Source organism: Bos grunniens, chromosome 17 (genome assembly GCF_055505025.1).
Source record: "Bos grunniens cultivar Pamir isolate PY7600 chromosome 17, Bosgru_T2T1.0, whole genome shotgun sequence".
Lineage (NCBI taxonomy): Eukaryota > Metazoa > Chordata > Mammalia > Artiodactyla > Bovidae > Bos > Bos grunniens.
In genome coordinates this window covers 73,077,509-73,096,761 of record NC_141181.1, presented here as the reverse complement: position 1 = coordinate 73,096,761, position 19,253 = coordinate 73,077,509, and the positions used below count along the sequence as shown (strand labels likewise).

General features: G+C 58.6%; 1 protein-coding gene and 1 long non-coding RNA gene across 8 annotated transcripts in view; one reads left to right on the top strand and one right to left on the bottom strand.

Moving 5' to 3' along the window:
- GNB1L (G protein subunit beta 1 like) overlaps positions 1-19,253 on the top strand; it is a 31,979-nt gene that overhangs the window by 2,483 nt on the left and 10,243 nt on the right. For 2 of the 7 annotated variants that reach the window (XR_015144886.1, XM_086349299.1), the window contains exons 2-4: positions 16,412-16,529; positions 16,925-17,050; positions 18,544-18,706. Coding sequence is in view for 6 of the 7 variants with exons in the window: in XM_086349299.1 (XP_086205425.1) it covers positions 16,412-16,529; positions 16,925-17,050; positions 18,544-18,706 (407 nt within the window). In the remaining variant the exon portion in view is untranslated. Of the gene's footprint in view, positions 1-860; positions 2,166-2,883; positions 3,059-8,920; positions 9,027-16,411; positions 16,530-16,924; positions 17,051-18,543; positions 18,707-19,253 lie in introns of those variants that run through there. The other 5 variants (XM_086349300.1, XM_086349302.1, XM_086349301.1 and 2 more) reach the window with 5 other exon arrangements.
- On the bottom strand, positions 12,700-14,787 carry LOC147355941 (uncharacterized). The gene is made up of 2 exons (XR_015144887.1): positions 14,414-14,787; positions 12,700-14,347 (listed from the first exon to the last, which is right to left on the bottom strand). It is a non-coding gene; the product is annotated as an uncharacterized LOC147355941 (long non-coding RNA).

Here is a 19,253-nt window from a genome sequence, read left to right as displayed (position 1 = left end):
TTCCCTAACAGCCATCCAGGCTGTCCCAGGAAGCCCGGGGGACCTGACTTGGGCCCTCCTTCTCTTGGGTGGACCTGGCTGCCATCACACCCTGTCCTTGAAGGGGCCAGGCGGCATTTGCCTGCCTTCTTGGCCTCCCCAGTGGGTCTCCAGGCCCCTTGCTCGGAGAGGTCCAGTGGGGCCCAGGGTCGGCCGCCCAGGGGCGATGGTGGGGCCTCTTTCCCACTTCTCCTGCCTTGTTTTTGGACAGATTGTCTCGGATGGTGGCCTGCGGCTTTCGGTCCCATTGGCTCTCCTGGGCTCTCCTGAGGCGGCTGCAGTCAGCTGCCCGCTCAGCACTTACCTGGAGCGCCCCTCTTCAGCTGCCTCTGCCCGTGTGTCTGTTGCTTCTGCCCACCCTCCGGGCCCCTCTCCTCGCGTCCTCTCTGGTTGGCACGGCAGCTCCCGTCCACTCCCAGCTGCCTCGTCGCTGGTGGCAGGGCCCTCACTGTGCTGTCTGGGTGGCGGCCAGCTGCGCCACGCACACCCCTGGCAGCAGATGCACGGGGCCTCTCCTGGGTCATGGACGCCCCCAACAGAGGATTCCTGGATTGAGCGGTCCAATGTGGGGACCCCACGCGTGTACACGACTGTGGAGCAGACGAGCTCGGCGGGTGGTGCTGTGTCGCAGAGAGGGCCGCCCCTGCACGCTCGGCTCGGCCCCAGGCGCCTTCGACTGCACTGCTGGACCGATTCCTGGTGCAGCAGGACAGTTGCCTGACCTCCCACTTCGAACACCGCCGGGACAACCTCAGGCACCTGGCGAACCTAGCCTGGGCATGGGCAGCCCCGTGCCTCGACGGGGACTGGGGACGACCATGGGCTTTATCCCCAGGATCTTGAGGATGTTATTCAAGCTCCAGACGGCCCTGCCGAGTGCCGCGCTGCAGTGCCCTGGGCCCTGCCTCCAGCCTCGAGCCAGCCACCGGTGGCCCCACAGTGGCCTGTGGTGAGAGTGCTCACTTAGGTTCTCAGAGGCCCGGCTCGCAACACGGGCGCTCCGCCCAGGCCTGGCCCCACTGCTCTGGGCCTCTGCTGTTTCTAGTTCAACTCCACATCCAGAAACACTCGCTGTGAGCAGCTGCTGGCCACAGAGGGCAGCCCAGGCCCATAGGGCCTCCTGCCTTGTCCAGCTCTGCACACAGTCCTGGTCCTATGGGGCCAGCCGCCCCCCAGCCAGGGCAGGCGCCCCCAAAGCTTCCCCTGCACGTACAGGATCAGCTGAGCCCCTGCCCAGAGACCAGGTTCCTCTCACCCAGGGTGTCCAGGAGTTACCGTCAGGTTCCCCCCAGGGGGCGGTGGACACCACCAAGACCCTAGGAGAGCCACCATTCCATCCGCGCCCCCATCTGCGGCTCCCATCTGAGCACGGGCTGCGCAGGTGTGGCGGTGGCCCCGGCAAAGCGGCCTGCGCGCCCTGTCTTGGTGAGGTGGCCCTGCTGGACGTCCGGTGTGGTTCCAGATGGTGCCTGGGCACTGCGCCCGCTGCTGGGCGGAGGGTGCGTGTGTTCAGGGTGTCTGGGCGCAGACAGCTCCCCGCGGCGTAGTGGTCTCTGCCCTGTGCCCCTTATCCTCTGAGGCCCCGGGGGCCCCTGGACCTGGCAGGGGCACTGCTGGCGGGCGGACCGAGGTCCCTGGATCATCCCTGTCGGACATCCATGTGGCCTGGTCCCCGCCCCTTCAGTGCTGGGTGCCCCAGCCTGCGTGCCAGCCCTTTTGACTCCTGTGTGGCGTCTGCTCTCACCACTGCCCCAGGCTTTGCCCGGGTGCGTCCGTCCTCGGGGCAGGAAGTTAAGAAGGCCGCCTGGAGGAAGTGGCTGTTCTCAGTCTTGGGTAGGAGTGGGAGGGCCTTGGTGGAGAAGGGTGCCCCTGGGGCTCACAGCCGCCCGCCCGCCAGGTGGACCCCTTCCAGGTCCGGTCTCCTCTGGGCCCTGCTGCCCTCCGCAGCTGTCCCGCCCACTGCACCTCTGCCTCAGCCCACACGCCTGTGCTGTGACGGCCATGTCCCCAGCAGACGGCGAGCCCCGCGGCGGGGCCTCCAGCAGTCAGCCTGGTGTCCCCGGGCGGGGCTGTTACACGTGCATGGGATCTGTGGCCAAGTGTGAGAATGGTCACCGGCATTGCAGGTGAGGCTCCTGCCTGGGCCGTGGGGGGTGCGAGGTCTGGCTGAAGGAGTTGGGGCTGAAGCGGGGGGCGCGGAGGTTCAGGGGAGCAATGTGGCCCCGAGGACCGGCTTCCAGGCCGCCGGCGAGGGCAGGAGTGGGCTGCAGACTGGGTGTGAGGCTCAGGGCCAGCCGCAGTGACCAAGGCCCGCTCTGCTCGGGGCCGGGGCGGGGTCCTGGTAACGGGCGCTGAGGCACCTCGGGTAGGTCAGTACAGACGAGTGGATGGGCCGGCTCCCGTGGGCGGCTGGGCCAGCGCTTCAGGGCCCTGTGGGTCTTAGAGTTCTGGAGAAGACCGAAAAAGGATCAGTCGAAACCTAAGCGCAGGTGAGAAGTCGTTCTAGGAAAAACGAATAACCAGCTGGTTAAACGTTTTAAGTAAAATAGACACTGGCGTCATCTCACCCTCTACCGTGACGGAAAAGCCTCTGGGTGCATGTGTGTTATCTCACGGCACAGACACCGCGTGAGCAGAACAGCTTCGAGTCTGGAAGCCAGGAGGCTGCTGTTCGGTCCCTCAGTCGTGTCCGACTCTTGTGACCCTCTGGACTGCGCCCCCCCAGGCTCCTCTGTCCGTGGGATTTCCCGGGCAGCGGTACTGGAGTGGGTTGCCACTTCCACCGTTCCCTGCTCCAGGGGACCTTCCTGATGCGGGGTTGAACCCGTGTCCCCTGCATTGCAGGCGGATTCTTAACCACCGAGCCCCCTGGGAAGCCTGGCAGGAGGAGGCTGCTACAGCAAAGCAAGCATGCAGACGGGAAGTGAGTGTCGTCTTGTCTCGTCTCTGATTGGATGGAGGAGTCTGGACGTGTCCACCTGGTCACACCGCGACCTCTGGTCCTCCTCCGTCTAGCCTGGTCAGTCGTGGCCTGGCCTGCTGTGGGTTGGGAGGGCGGCAGGCCGCTGACCTGGCCTTTCCGATGGGTGTGGGCTTGGTGGCGCGGCTGGCCTGTCGACACCTGACGTGGATTGCGTGGTCTCGCGTCCCGGCCACCTCTGGGTGCCGGTGTGAGTGTCCCTCCGACATCGCCCCGCTTGCCGAGCTGCTCAGCCCCGGGCAGCAGTGTTGGGATGCCACCCTGTGCCCCCAGTTTGAACTCTCCTCCTTCACGTGACTCAGGTCGCCTGGCCTGCAAGGCACCCTCGCCAGCCCCTTCCCACCCTTCCGGTCCAGTCTCTGAGTCACGGGCCCGCCTCTCCCTGGCCACCTGTGCGTCTGAGCAGCGCTGGCCCGGCCAGCGGCTGGGGTGAGCCCATGCGGGAGCAGCCTGCTTGGGCTGCCTGCTGGCCGCCAAGGGGCCCCAAGTGGGCGCGCCCTTTACCCCCGCAGGTATGGGCCCTTCCAAGTTCCCTGCAGCTTCCTGGTGCCAGCCCGTGGGTGTCGGCTGCATCCCAGGCCCTGTGGAGCACCGTTGGGCAGCGTGGTCAGCCCTCAGCTGCCGTGCCCTGGGGGGCAGACCTCCTGGTGGGAGTGGGCCCACGTCCTGGGCAACAAGGGGCTTTTCCACGCCCGCACCAGGGACGCACAGGCCGGGGTCCCACCTGCCTTCCGGTGCCAGCAGCTGGCCGAGCACGCTCACATGGCCTGCCTTCCTGTCGCGTCCAGCTCCTGGGGCAGCGGCCCCTCACTCTGGCATTTCCTCCTGGCCTGTCCCGCCGTCCCAAGGGGTCTGATGGGCGGCTGCGCGCCCACGGCTGCCGGTTGGCCCTCGCGGCTCATGTGGGTGAGGCCACACCATGGAGGCACTCGGGGAGTGGGCCGTGCTGAGGCGGGCCGCTGGGCCGTCGGGCTGCTCCTGACCGCCCTCCCCACACACAGCCATGCCGGGCTGGGAGGCAGGGGTGGTGGGTCGGGGACGGGGTGCAGGTTGGGGCTCCTGGGTGCCTGGTTCCTGCCTCCCGGGCCCTGAAGCCACCTGGGGCACTGGCCTGGCCCCCACCCCCTTGCAGCCCTGAGCTGCCTGCCCGAGCCCCTCCCGGGCCTACGTCTTTGAAGCCACGGATACTGACAGAGGATCCAGTGAATCCAAGGTCGCCCGGCAGGCGCTGACAGACGGCTAGCCACGATACTATTTCTGATTTAATAACCAAATGGGGGCCGGCCCTTGGTAATAATTAGGGCTAATTACTGAGGAGGTGTTGACAGACTGGCTGAGAGGAAACAAACTACCTTTATCCCGGAGCTTAGAGTCGGGTTTCGCAGCGCTATCTGCCCTCCGAAAGGAGACGCTTCAATCACTCACCGAGGCTTCAAAGGTGCAGGGGCCCGGCGGGGAGGGTTGTGACGCGAGCCTTTGACTCCGCAGCCAGCCGCCCGTCCCAGAGGCGCTCCTTTGTGCAGTTGGGGTCCCAGGCAGACGCGCAGTTGCACTGGACCAAGGGTTCCCCGCAGCGTCGTGGGCAGGACTGGCCTCCCTGGTGGCTCGGGGCGGGGCCGCCCCCACCAGTGAGCCAGCGCTGTGGACAGGACGCTGACCCATGGGCCTCGGCGACAGGAGCGCATGGCGTGTTGCAGGCTTCCACAGACCTCCCCACAGCTCCGAACTGGGGGGTGGCGGGCAGAACCCGCATCCAGCCAGGACGGGTGTGACGCTGCTTCCAGGAGCCAGTCCTGGGTTTAGGCCTTGCCGTGGTCCAGGCTGATCAGGACAGTAAGGATGACGGCCTGTTCAGGTGTGGCCCGGGAGGCCGGGAGGGACGGGTCTCGATTCCTCCTGCCTGCAGGACCACAGGGCATTCCTCAGGGCATGCCTGCCAGCAGGACCACGTCACATGAGGGAGGCCTCTTGCTTCCCGACTCCCCTCTGTTCCAGGAGGAGCCGCGAGCGTGCAGATGAAGGTTCCCAGTCACCTGGTTAGCTGAGTGTGGACACCTCCTGTGGGGGCCGATACTGATGGATCTGTCTCAGTTCAGTTCAGTCGCTCAGTCGTGTCTCACGGCGACACCATGGACTGCAGCACGCCAGGCCTCTCTGTCCATCACCAACTCCCAGAGTCCACCCAAACCCATGTCCATTGAGTCGGTGATGCCATCCAGCCTGTCATCCCCTTCTCCTCCCGCCCTCAATGTTTCCCAGCATCAGGGTCTTTCCAGTGAGTCAGCTCTTCGCATGAGGTGGCCAAAGTATTGGAGTTTCAGCTTCAGCATCAGTCCTTCCCATGAACATTCAGGACTGATCTCCTTTAGGATGGACTGGTTGGATCTCCTTGCAGTCCAAGGGACTCTCAAGAGTCTCCTCCAGCACCACAGTTCAAAAGCGTCAGTTCTTCGGCGCTCCTCTTTCTTTATGGTCCAACTCTCACATCCATACACGATAACCGGAAAAACCATAGCCTTGATGAGACGGACCTTTGTTGGCAAAGTAATGTCTCTGCTTTTTAATATGCTGCCTGGGTTGGTCATAACTTTCCTTCCAAGAAGTAAGTGTCTTTTAATTTCATGGCTGCAGTCACCATCTGCAGTGATTTTGGAGCCCAAAAAAATAAAGTCTGACACTGTTTCCATTGTTTCTCCATCTATTTGCCATGAAGTGATGGGCCCAGATGCCATGATCTTACTTTTCTGAATGTTGAGCTTTAAGCCAACTTTTTTGTTCTCTTTCACTTTCATCAAGAGGCTTTTTAGTTCCTCTTCACTTTCTGCCATAACGGTGGTGTCATCTGCATATCTGAGGTTATTGATATTTCTCCCAGCAATCTTGATTCCAGCTTGTGTTTCTTCCAGTCCAGCATTTCTCATGATGTACTCTGCATAGAAGTTAAATAAGCAGGGTGACAATATACAGCCTTGACGTACTCCTTTTCCTATTTGGGACCAGTCTGTTGTTCCATGTCCAGTTCTAACTGTTGCTTCCTGACCTGCATACAGATTTCTCAAGAGGCAAATCAGGTGATCTGGTATTCCCATCTCTTTCAGAATTTTCCATAGTTTATTGTGATCCACACAGTCAAATGTTTTGGCATAGTCTATAAAGCAGAAATAGATGCTTTTCTGAAACTTTCTTGCTTTTCTGATAATCCAGCGGATGTTGGAATTTGGTCTCTGGTTCCTCTGCCTTTTCTAAAACCAGCTTGAACATCTGGAAGTTCATGGTTCACGTATTGCTGAAGCCTGGCTTGGAGAATTTTGAGCATTACTTTACTAGCATGTGGGATGAATGCAATTGTGCGGTAGTTTGAGCATTCTTTGGCATTGCCTTTCTTTGTGATTGGAATGAAAACTGACCTTTTCCAGTCCTGTGGCTACTGCTGAGTTTTCCAAATTTGCTGGCATATTGAGTGCAGCACTTTCATAGCATCATCTTTTAGGATTTGAAATAGCTCAACTGGAATTCCATCACCTCCACTAGCTTTGTTCTTAGTGATACTTTCCAAGGCCCACTTGACTCCACATTGCAGGATGTCTGGCTCTAGGTGAGTGATCACACCATCATGATTATCTAGGTGGTGAAGATCTTTTTTGTACAGTTCTTCTGTGTATTCTTGCCCTCTCTCTTAACATCTTATGCTTCTGTTAGGTCCATACCATTTCTGTCCTTTATTGAGCCCATCTTCGCAGGAAATGTTCCCTTGGTATCTTTAATTTTCTTGAAGAGATCTCTAGTCGTTCCCACGCTATTGTTTTTCTCTGTTTTTTTGCATTGATCACTGAGGTAGGCTTTCTTATCTCTCCTTGCTATTTTTTGGAACTCCGCATTCAGATGCTTATATCTTTCCTTTTTTCCTTTCCTTTTCACTTCTCTTCTTTTCACAGCTATTTGTAAGGCCGCCCCAGACAACCATTTTGCTTTTTTGCATTTCTTTTCCATGGGGATGGTCTTGATCCCTGTCTCCTGTACAATGTCACGAACCTCCGTCCATAGTTCATCAGGCACTCTGTCTATCAGATCTGGTCCCTTAAATCTATTCCTCACTTGCACTGTATAATCGTAAGGGATCTGATTTAGGTTATACTGAGTGGTCTACTGGTTTTCCCCACATGCTTCAATTTCAGTCTGAATTTGGCAATAAGGAGTTCATGATCTGAGCCACAGTCAGCTCCCGGTCTTGTTTTTGCTGACTGTATAGGGCATCTCCATCTTTGGCTGCAAAGAATATAATCAATCTGATTTTGGTGTTGGCCATCGGGTGATGTCCATATGTAGAGTCTTCTCTTGTGTTGTTGGAAGAGGGTGTTTGCTATGACCAATGCATTTTCTTGGCAAAACTGTTAGCGTTTGCCCTGCTTCATCCTGTATTCCAAGGCCAAATTTGCCTTTTACTCCAGGTGTTTCTTGACTTCCTACTTTTGCATTCCAGTCCCCTATAATGAAAAGGACATCTTTTTTGGGTGTTTGTTCTAGAAGGTCTTGTAGGTCTTCATAGAACTGTTCAACTTTAGCTTCTTCAGCGTCACTGGTCGGGGCATAGACTTAGATTACCATGATGTTGAATGGTTTGTCTTAGAAACAAACAGAGATCATTCTGTCGTTTTTGAGATTGCATCCAAGTACTGGATTTCGGACTCTCTTGTTGACCATGATGACTACTCCATTTCTTCTGAGGGATTCTTGCCCACAGTAGTTATAATGGTCACCTGAGTTAAATTTACCCATTCCAGTCCATTTTAGGATCTAAGTCTGTTAGGGCAAAAATAGGGTGGGAAATCACTTTAAATAGGAAAAGCACTTAAAAACTGGCAGTGAGTCTGTTTAAAGTCCCCTTAACTGGAATGAGAAATTGGATCTAAAACCAGAAAATGTAGATAGGAAGCTGGGTTTTCATAATATCTTGGTGGTAAGTCACTCGAGAAGCAGTAGCCCCCAAATATTCCCCAAGCCACATTTGGAGATTGGCCTCCTTGAGGATGGCAGGAGGGTGCTCGCCCCCAAGTTGGCGCGGTCATCCCGTGCGGAATGAGCGATCTCACACACTGTGACCCCCCCCAGACCCGGGCTTATTCCAGTTTCCTTCGTTTTCCCTCCAGTCCTTCCCCAGGGTCCCAGCTGGGACGTGGCCCTCAGTTGTCACATCCGTGGGGGCTCCTGTGGGCTGTGGCGCCCGAGACAGTTCTAAGCGAGTGCCCTCAGCTGGGACTTGCCACCTATGTTCCTCAGGACGGGCCTGGGGTTTCGGTTTCAGGGAGCAGGACCTCCCACATAAAGGGCCATTGCACGCGCCGTACCCAGAGAACGTCTGTCCACACGGGCCCCGTCTCCCAGAGGAAGGTGGCCTCCGGGGTGGGGTTCAGCCCGCCTCCTCGCAGGTCTCTGCCTGGCCCATATGCTGGCCCATATCTTCAGCTGTTTTTTCATCACTGTGGCCTCAGGTTGATCCTTACGACACATGCTTATAGGGAGTTCCAGCATGCAGGCAGAAACCCCCTCAGGGGCCCCTCCCCTCTGTGCACCCTGGATCCTGACCCCTGAGCCCTGGCACCTGCCATTTCCAGCATGCCCAGTGAACCAGGCCGTGCAGAATGTAGGCTAGTCCTTGCTCCCGTCCTCCATGGTCGCGTCCACAGCGTTGCGTTCCTCAGTACTGGGTTCCTGCACTGTTGCTCGAGGGTGAGTGGTCATTTGGTCATTTTGCATTTGAGAGATGATGTGAACAGAGCAGACCCCTCAGGCACGGTTTCGTTTCTGCAGAGCCGGTGTCCCGTGGTCACAGCGCTGGCGGTGCAACTCTGCTGCTCTGGCCGTGGACCTCCCAGCAGGCTGTGGGCTCGCGTGAGGCTCCGTCCTCTCGGCGGCTCTGCCAGCCTCACCTGAGCTGTGGTGCTTTTGTTTGCATTTCCCCGAGGCTAAGGGCGCTGAGCTGTGTGTTCACCGTCTGCACACCTTACAGGTGAAGTGTCTGCTCACATCGTTGGTTTAGGTACTGTTGAGTGTTTTTAAATAACACTGACGTACACTCAAGCACACACACGTGAAGTAGATAACTGGATACGTTCCGGCACCTGTGTAAGCACTGCCGCACCTGAGGCACACACGCCCGGAGACACACGCACGTCGTCCTGGGGGAGCGCCCAGGGCCGCCTCCCGACCTCACCCGGCCTCCCGCTCCCCCACCAGCCCTCCCCAGGGGCCCTCAGCTGCTTCCTGTGACCGCTGGGCGGCTTGCCCCTTCTACAGTCTCATCTAAACGGCGTCACGGTGTCCGCTCTCCTCCACAGGCTGCTTTTCCGCGAGTTTGAGGCTGACCTGCGGGGAGCCTGGTCAGCACTGCTTTGCTGGGGTGTGGGGCCCATCACCGTGTGTTCGGCCTCCGTGGCTGTGAGGACCATCCCTAGTGGGGGGCCTTTTTCTAGAGACAGCCAAACTGCGTTCCGAAGTGACTGAGCCAGTGCACCCCTGGGAGAGCTCCCCCGCGTCACATGGGTCCCAGCGGCCGGCGGCGTAGCCCGTCTTTAACACTGGCCGCTCCGTGAGCCTGCAGGACATGTGGCTGTGTCTGTCACTAGATTTCCCTGACGCACAGGGCCGGTGAGTATGTTCTCGTGTCCTGACTTGCCACTTCATATCTTCTTTTTCTAAGACACACACACATTTATCTGGATTTACTAGCGGGTGCGCCAGCTCTTAGCTGCAGCCTGCGTGGCCTCATCCCCTGACCAGGGATCAGACCTGGGCCCCTGCACTGGGACTGCAACATCTCAGCCACGGGACCGCTGGGGATCAGACCCGGGCCCCTGCACTGGGACTGCGACGTCTCAGCCACGGGACCGCCAGGGAAGCCCTAGGAACCTGTCTGCTGGCAACTTCCCTGTGTTCCTTTCAAGAGTGTTTACCTTCACCTCCCGGAGCACAAGCACAGAGGCCGCTCAGAACCCTCATCTGATGTTCCCAACTTCAGAACCGTCAAGGCTGGCATCTGTGAATTGTCTTTTCCTGTGAGAACTGATCTCATTTCCTGGTTCTGTGTGTGGAGTAACTTCATGTTGTAGCCTGGACGGACTGTGATCTTGGGTCCCCTGGAGAACGTTGAGTGTCGTGTCAGCAGGCTGTCACCCCGTCAGGTGGCCTCCCCCCGTCGTGGACCACAGTTTTTCGCTCACATGTCCGTCTCCAAAGTTTCCAGTGCTCTGCTTTGGGCCCGCGCACCAGCCACTCAGGTCAGCCTGAGCCCTGGGCAGTGTTCGGTGGTCCCAGCTCAGGTGTTGACGCTGGTGCTGCTGTGGGTCCGCCCCACCCCACACAGCTCAGAGGTGAGCACAGGCTTTCCGGGGTTCATTCCATGACCGCCTGTCTGTAGCCCTCTGCTCTCTGCCGTCTGTCACACAGGATCCAGTGGGGCCCTTTCTGTGCGGTCCCTCTGGCCATGAAGTTGGGGTGGCCCTCAGAGCCACTTCTCCTGCACAGCTCCATGTCTGGGGCCACGCCTGGGGCAGGGCCTAGAGAGGAGAGAAGCAGACACCATCGGGGAGTCAGACCCGGACTCTTCAGAATCCGGGGTCATGGTGGATGTTTGACGCTCTCTCTGTGCCGTGTATTACGTTTTTAGCTCAGTCCAGGACTCAGACTTTTCCCTGCACTGAAGTTAGTTCCTCTCCAAGTCTTAGCCACCCCGGCCTCGCAGCCCTGCAGCCCAACCCAGCCTGAAGGCAGTGCCCCAGGACGCAAACACAGAAGCAGGAAGCTTGTCCCCACTCAGCTCAGCTCTCCAAGTTCCTGCCTGCCTCCAAAGTCTGTCTGCCGTCCTTCACTTCTTGGAGCTTCAGTTCAGTTTAGTTCAGTCACTGAGTTGTGTCCGACTCTTTGCGACCCCATGAATCGCAGCACGCCAGGCCTCCCTGTCCATCACCAACTCCCAGAGTTCACTCAGACTCAGGTCCATCAAGTCAGTGATGCCATCCAGTCATCTCATCCTCTGTCGTCCCCTTCTCCTCCTGCCCCCAATCCCTCCCAGCATCAGAGTCTTTTCCAATGAGTCAACTCTTCACATGAGGTGGCCAAAGTACTGGAGTTTCAGCTTTAGCATCATTCCTTCCAAAGAACACCCAGGGCTGATCTCCTTTAGAATGGACTGGTTGGATGTCCTTGCAGTCCAAGGGACTCTCAAGAGTCTTCTCCAACACCACAGTTCAAAAGCATCAATTCCTCGGCACTTATCTTTCTTCACAGTCCAACTCTCACATCCATACGTGACCACTGGAAAAACCATAGCCTTGACTAGACGGACCTTTGTTGGCAAAGTAATGTCTCTGCTTTTCAATATGCTATCTAGGTTGGTCATAACTTTTCTTCCAAGGAGTAAGCGTCTTTTAATTTCATGGCTGCAGTCACTATCTGCAGTGATTTTGGAGCCCAAAAAAATAAAGTCTGACACTGTTTTCACTGTTTCCCCATCTATTTCCCATGAAGTGATGGGACTGGATGCCATGATCTTTGTTTTCTGAATGTTGAGCTTTAAGCCAACTTTTTCACTCTCCACTCTCACTTTCATCAAGAGGCTTTTGAGTTCTCTTCACTTTCTGCCATAAGGGTGGTGTCATCTGCATATCTGAGGTTATTGATATTTCTCCCAGCAATCTTGATTCCAACTTGTGCTTCTTCCAGCCCAGCGTTTCTCGTGATGTACTCTGCATAGAAGTTAAATAAGCAGGGTGACAATATACAGCCTTGACATACTCCTTTTCCTATTTGGAACCAGTCTGTTGTTCCATGTCCAGTTCTAACTGTTGCTTCCTGACCTGCATACAGATGTCTCAAGAGGCAGGTCAGGTGGTCTGGTATTCCCATCTCTTTAAGAATTTTCCACAGTTTATTGTGATCCACACAGTCAAATGCTTTGGCATAGTCAATAAAGCAGAAATAGATGTTTTTCTGGAACTCTCTTGCTTTTTTGGTGATCCAGTGGATGTTGGCAATTTGATCTCTGGTCCCTCTGCCTTTTCTAAAACCAGCTTGAACATCAGGAAGTTCACGGTTCACGTATTGCTGAAGCCTGGCTTGGAGAATTTTGAGCATTACTTTACTAGTGTGTGAGATGAGTGCAATTGTGTGGTAGTTTGAGCATTCTTTGGCATTGCCTTTCTTTGGGATTGGAATAAAAACTGACCTTTTCCAGTCCTTTGGCCACTGCTGAGTTTTCCAAATTTGCTGGCATATTGAGTGCAGCACTTTCACAGCATCATCTTTCAGGATTTGAAATAGCTCAACTGGAATTCCATCACCTCCACTAGCTTTGTTCGTAGTGATGCTTTCTAAGGCCCACTTGACTTCACATTCCAGGATGTCTGGCTCTAGGTCAGTGATCACACCATTGTGATTATCTGGGTCGTGAAGATCTTTTTTGTACAGTTCTTCTGTGTATTCTTGCCACCTCTTCTTAATATCTTCTGCTTCTGTTAGGTCCATACCATTTCTGTCCTTTATCGAGCCCATCTTTGCATGAAATGTTCCCTTGGTATCTCTAACTTTCTTGAAGAGGTCTCTAGTCTTTCCCATTCTGTTGTTTTCCTCTATTTCTTTGCATTGATTGCTGAGGAAGGCTTTCTTATCTCTTCTTGCTATTCTTTGGAACTCTGCATTCAGATGCTTATATCTTTCCTTTTCTCCTTTGCTTTTTGCTTCTCTTCTTTTCACTGGAGAAGGAAATGGCCACCCACTCCAGTATTCTTGCCTGGAGAATACTATAGACGGAGGACCTTGGTGGTCTACAGTCCACAGGTCGCAAAGAGTCAGACACGACTGAGCGACTTCACTTTCACTTTCTCTTTTTTTCACAGCTATATGTAAGGCCTCCCCAGACAACCATTTTGCTTTTTTGCGTTTCTTTTCCATGGGGATGGTCTTGATCCCTGTCTCCTGTACAGTGTCACAAACCTCAGTCCATAGTTCATCAGGCACTCTATCTGTCAGATCTAGTCCCTTAAATCTATTTCTCACTTCCACTGTATAATCATAAGGGATTTGATTTAGGTCATACCTGAATGGTCTAGTGGTTTTTCCCTACTTTCTTCAATTTAAGTCTGAATTTGGCAATAAGGAGTTCATGATCTGAGCCACAGTCAGCTCCTGGTCTTGTTTTTGTTGACTGTATGGAGCTTCTCCATCTTTGGCTGTAAAGAATATAATCAGTCTGATTTCGGTGTTGACCATCTGGTGATGTCCATGTATAGAGTCTTCTCTTGTGTTGTTGGAAGAGGGTGTTTGCTATGACCAGTGCATTTTCTTGGCAAAACTGTTAGCGTTTGCCCTGCTTCATCCTGTATTCCAAGGCCAAATTTGCCTTTTACTCCAGGTGTTTCTTGACTTCCTACTTTTGCATTCCAGTCCCCTATAATGAAAAGGACATCTTTTTTGGGTGTTAGTTCTAAAAGGTCTTGTAGGTCTTCATAGAATTGTTCAACTTTAGCTTCTTCAGCGTTACTGGTTGGGGCAGAGACTTGGATTACTGTGATATTGAATGGTTTGCCTTGGAAACGAACAGAGGTTGACCCCACATCCGAGGTCAGGGGCAGCAGCCAAGAGGAGCTACCCCACGCCCGAGGGCCAGGGGCAGCGGCCGGGAGGAGCAAACTCACCTCCAAGGAGCGGTGGCTGCGCGGGCCCAGGAGGGCCTCGAGGAGCTACTCCAGGTCCCACGCTCTGGGAGCTTATGGTGATCGCTAATGATGTTTTGCCTGGAGGTTTTCTTTGCAGTTGGCCAAAGAGAGAGGCGACAGTCAGCATTGAGCCCACTCCATCCGGCCAGAACCAGAGCCACTGGGGCGGCGTTAGTCCCAGGCGGGAGCGCCTCTCCTCACCTTCAAGGCCATTCCCCTGTCTCCGTGCGTGCATTGTCTGTTACTGTCTTTTGCCCAGTTTTCTATCTGGCATTTAGCTCTACCTTCGTTTTGAAGACTTCCACGTGTTTTAAAGATACTTTAGGTTTTTAGCTCTTTTGATGTGCAACAGTTAAACGATTCATGGTTAAGTCTTTTATCTTCTTAGTTGGGACTGTAGTGGAGTTTTCTCTGATGGCATGCTGTTTGTGTCCAAGGAGCCTGTTGAGTTCTCGCTGCTGGTTTTCTTTGCTGCTACCGTGCTGAAGTTGCCTTTGAATGTTTGAGTCTGCTTTATCCCTTTTTATCTTGGGCTCTCGATGTGAACCAGGACCTCACCGAGGCCACGTGTCCGTGTGCTCAGGGCCTCACCGAGGCTTCGTGTCCGTGTGCTCAGGACCTCACCGAGGCCACGTGTCCGTGTGCTCAGGGCCTCACCGAGGCTGCGTGTCCGTGTGCTCAGGACCTCACCGAGGCCGCGTGTCCGTGTGCTCAGGACCCTGAATTCAGAAGGGCTGCCCTGCTGTTCCCTCGACCTTGACCTTTACCCTGAGTCTGAGCCGAATGTCCTCTCTGGGTGCCTGTGGGTGCTTCAGGAGGTTCCTACAGGCCTGGGTGGACGGACAGGCCTGTCCTCCCGTGTCCCCCGGGAGGTGGTGGACGGGGAGCCTGTCCTCGTCCCCCATGATGGACGGAGCGTCTCCGCTGCAGCCCCAGCGCGCCCCCTGCCCCCAGCAGCCTCTCCCTGGCCGGGTCTCTCCGGATCTGAGTGGGCCGCGTTCCGTGTAGCTCAGGCCGTCTCGGGCCTCAGAGCCGCTCAGTGTTGTTGTCCGCCCCAGCCCTGCGCTCTGCTCGGTCCCTCCACACCTGTGGCCCCTGCAGGGCCCCTGCGGGGCCAGCCTCCTCGTCTGCTCGTGCTGTTGACGGGGCCCACCCAGGGCGCTCCGTGTGAACCGCCAAGGCCTCGTCTCGGGTCCTCGTGAATGACGCTCAGGCTGCGGTTTGGGCCCGAGGTGGCTGAGGGCTGCGGGGCAACGTCAGGCAGCCGTGGGCGCAGCTCCAGCTCTGGCTCAGCCTGATGGTCCCGCCTGCGCAGGGGCTGCTCCTGTGCAGTGACCTGCCCCCAAGCACCCTGGGCCCTGTCCTCCGCGGCCAGGGGTCAGCCGCAGGCTCCTGCCCCACACTGTGCCCACACGGGGCGGGGCTGGGGGGCCTGCAGAAGGCCAGGACCCCTGCACAGCATCACCCCCACGGCCTCCTCGTCCGGGGGCCTCCGGGGGCATGTGTCACAGTGGAGGAAGAGCCGTCAGATTCTCCCTTTTTAATTTTTGAAGGAATGTGTCTCGCAGACCCAGGCCTGTGCTCTGTGGATTAGCTGTCGGACTCCTCTGCCCGCCGAGGGGGATAGTGACAAGCCAGGGGTGAGGCGGCCAGGCGGCTGGGTGCTCACAGCTCTGGGCGGCCCCCTGCCAGGAGATGGGATGATGTGATTATTCTCAATTAGATTAATAAAGAATAATTAGGCGTCATAAATCAAGTCATCACGGGGTATTGTCATGGGAAAAATATGTAGCTAGAATTAATTAGTTTTTAAATAAAGCGTTTACTTTAATTGCCTGAAACGATGGAGCCCTTAATTGCTGAGGCTTCGTCTTGGCCTGAGCGTCCGGCTGTTGTAACAGCAATGTGACGGGTTTGTTCCCCGCGTCCTTCCGTTGGGAAACGGGGTGGGGGTGGGGCCTGATTCATCTGCTGGAGCCAGCCCCGTGCAGGTCCTGGAAACTCCCGTCAGGCCGCGGCGATGGCAAGTGCGGACTGGGCCTCTGCTGGCGCTGCGTGTATGCGTGTGCCCGGGGGCCTGCATCGTGGGAGCCCTCAGCCCCGGCCCCGTGGCACTCTGATGGCTGTGTGCAGACTTCGGGGGACTGTCCTGGGGCCCAGCAGGACGGCCCCTCGGCCGCCCCAGGCTCTGCTCCCTGCTGTGCCCTCAACCTGGCTCAGGACCTGCGGCCAGACAGGTGGCCGTGGCCATGGCCACCAGCAGGACTGGGGCAGGGTGGTTGCAGGGGCTTGGAGGGGCCCTGGCAGCTCCTCCTTTGGGGGACCCGCAGGCCTTGCTCACGAGACACGTGCTCTGTGAGAGCGGCCCTCCTGGGCAGTGGCAGGATACAGGGCCTGCGTCTTGTCTGCACACCATAGGGGCATGCAGGGTCCAGGCTGGACAAGGCCATTGGCTGGCCCGTTGCTTGAGCATGGGGGCCGGGGGGCCGAGCCCGCAGCCCTGTGAGGAACGGACCTGCACGCCTCTGACTGCAGAGGGGAGGGCTGGGCAGGAAGGGCCCCTGGGGGCGCAGAGGGCAGGGCGGGGGCTCCAGGCGAGGGGGGGCCTGCTGTCTGGGGGACCCAGGGGCGCCCGTGCCGTCCTGAGGAGCCCACGGTCTTTCACGCCCCCTTCCGTCCGCAGGCGAGCACATGGCAGCCCCCGTGCCCAACCCCCAGTTCGTCCTACGCGGTGCCCGCTCGGCTGTGCACGCGCTGCACTTCTGCCACGGAGCCCAGGGACACCCGCTGCTCCTCTCGGGGTGAGTGCCCCGCCCCGGCAGCCAGGAGCAGGTTGGGGAAGGGCCCACGCTGTCGCCCCCTCGACCGCCCTGCCTGGAAGTGGAGCGCGTCTCCTGGGCGCGTGTGGCCAGCCGTCCCCTGAGAGTTACTGGCTGGAGCTCCTGCTCACCAGCCAAGTGGTGTCCCCCCAGCCCCCACCCCACACCCAGGCCTGACTGCAACCCATCCAAACCCCCAGGCCTGAATCCAGCCCACCCCCCAACCCCCAGGCCTGACTGCAGGCCGCACCCTGACTCTTAGCCTGACTCCAGCCCCCCAACCCCCCCAAGTCTGACTCCAGCCCACCCTGACTCTCAGCCTGACTGCATCCCACCCCCCACCCCCAAGGCCGTCCCTGACCACGCTGTCTGAACAGGTCGCTGCGTGGGCTGGTGCACGTCTGGAGCCTGCAGACGCGGAGGCCACTCGCCGCCCTGGATGGCCACGGGGGCCAGTGTGTGACCTGGCTGCACACACTGCCCCAGGGACCCCAGCTGCTCAGGTGGGCCGCGGCGGTGCTGACCGGGGTGGGGGGAGGCTGCAGTGGACCTGGCCTGTGCATCCCAGGAGGGGCTGGGGGCTGGCAGCAGGGCAGGGGCCCGTGGAGGTGATGGGACGCGCCCAGGCTGGGCAGTCGGCCAGGAGGCGGCCATTGAGCGCTGGGGGGTGTGGGGCACTCTGGGGGCCTCCGCCTTCCCCTGGAGAGAGGCACGGTGCGGGTGGGGCAGGGCCAGGATGGGGGCCCCACTGCCAGAGTGACTGCTGTCTGGGGGCTCTCTGCTTGTGTTCAGGGGTCACAGCCCCAGATAGCTGAGACATCAGAGGGCTTTTCAGGGCACCCTCTGCCCTGGAACTCCCGGACAGGGCAGCTCTGGCCTCTGGACTTGAAACCTGGGCACCGTGGAGGCTGGTCCCCAGAATACAAGGCCTCTAGGCCCCAGGGGGCTTCAAAGCACTTTTGTGCTGGACACAAGCCACTCGCGAGCCCTGGGGCGGCTGAGGCCGGGTGAGTCTAGGGCCATGCCCTGGGCGTATGCTTGTTCAGCCCCCACAGGGCCTCGACCCGTCCCCTGAGCTGCACAGACGCACCCCTTGCACATGGGCCTCACTCTCTCCGTGATGGTTGGAGTAGGGGCCGTGTCCGAGGGCCCCGCTGAGCCACCCCCACCTTCCTCCTGGGTGTTGAGTGGAGGTGTAGGCCTTTCCGGGCCCCCTGCTCCCCCAAGCACCCTGGGCTGTCCTGGGGGAGCCCCCACGGGAGGCGGGCCCCTTGGAGAGCCGGCCTGCGGACACATGCGGGACGATTGTGGGGGTGCTGGCGTGCGTGCGTGACAGCTGGCCGCGGTGCTCCGCCGGGCAGGATGCAGAACACGCAGGTGCTTGAGGGGCCAGGTGTGTGCCGCTGCAGTGGCGGCCGGGGCCCAGCTGTGTTTGCAAGTCCAGCCTCCTACACGGCCCTTGAAGGGAAGGTGCCCTTTCATGTTGGGCTGGAGGACAAAGCTGGGGCCCGGGCCGGCCTCACCAGGCCCCGCAGACACCCCCCCGGCCCGGCTCGCACACCCGAGGCCGCACCTGTGCCCGTGGGCGGCCCCTTTCGCCTGCTCTGGACCCCTGGGGTTCTCAGGTCGGACTGCTGAGGCAGGCCGTCGGGAGGAGACGCTCCACGTCCACGCCTCGTCCTCCGGGGTGTGTGCGTGCTGCACGTGTCAGCGACGGCCCCTCCTCCTGGGCTCCTCGGATGGGAGACCTGAGGGCCAGCGAGGGGCCGCTGCAGGGACACGGGCTTGAGCTTTTGGAGCGTCAGTGCCAGACGGTGGGTGGGGTCCTCGGTGTCTGCTCCCCGTCTGCCTCGGACCTCAGGCCAGCACGTCTGGGCCGCAGGTGTAAGTGTGGCCTTTCTTAGCGCAGGAGCCGGGGCCCTCCCCACGAGGGGTCCCATGCCGTCCTGTGGCCTCCACCGGGAGGGTCACGGCCTGCCGCTTCCTTTTCTGGCAGCCAGGGCCGCGACCTGCAGCTGTGTGTGTGGGACCTGGCGGAAGGTAGGAACGCTGTGGTGGACGCCGTGCACCTGGAGAGCGTGGGCTTCTGCAGGGCCTCCGTCCTGGCCGAGGGCCCGCAGCGCTGGATGCTGGCAGTGCCTGGGAGGGGCAGTGACGAGGTGAGTGAGCCCCAAGCGGCTCTGGGGTCTCCGAGCAGCTGTGGCCGGCCGCCTGGGTGGCCCTGGTGTTGGGCTTGGGCAGGGGGCCCAGGTAGGCTGGGGTCTCCGGGAGGCCCTCAGGGCGTCAGGAGCAGAGGCAGGCCAGCAGGGGAGGCGGCCTTTCAGGTCAGAACTAGGCACCGACGTGAGGCCTTGGGCAGGGCTGGGACGCTGCTGGGGGACACGCACCAGGGTGGCGACTGCAGGACAGAGGGGACGTCAGAGAGCAGGGCCCCAGGGTCACTGTCGGGGGGCACAGGCTGAGCAGGGCCAGGTCAGCTGCGCCTGGGGGTGGGGCCTATGGGGATGGGGGTCGGGGGGGGTTGGAGCCACATACCCGGGGGTGGCACCCCCTCCATCCCCCACCTTGTCCCTGCTCCCTGAGGGCCATTTGGCAGGCCGGGCTGGGCGGGCACTCAAGCCCTGCACCCGGGAAGTTTGGCCAGTGCCCAAGAGGAGCCGTGAATCTCAGAGCAGACCCAGCTCGTAAATAACGAGGCAGGAACAG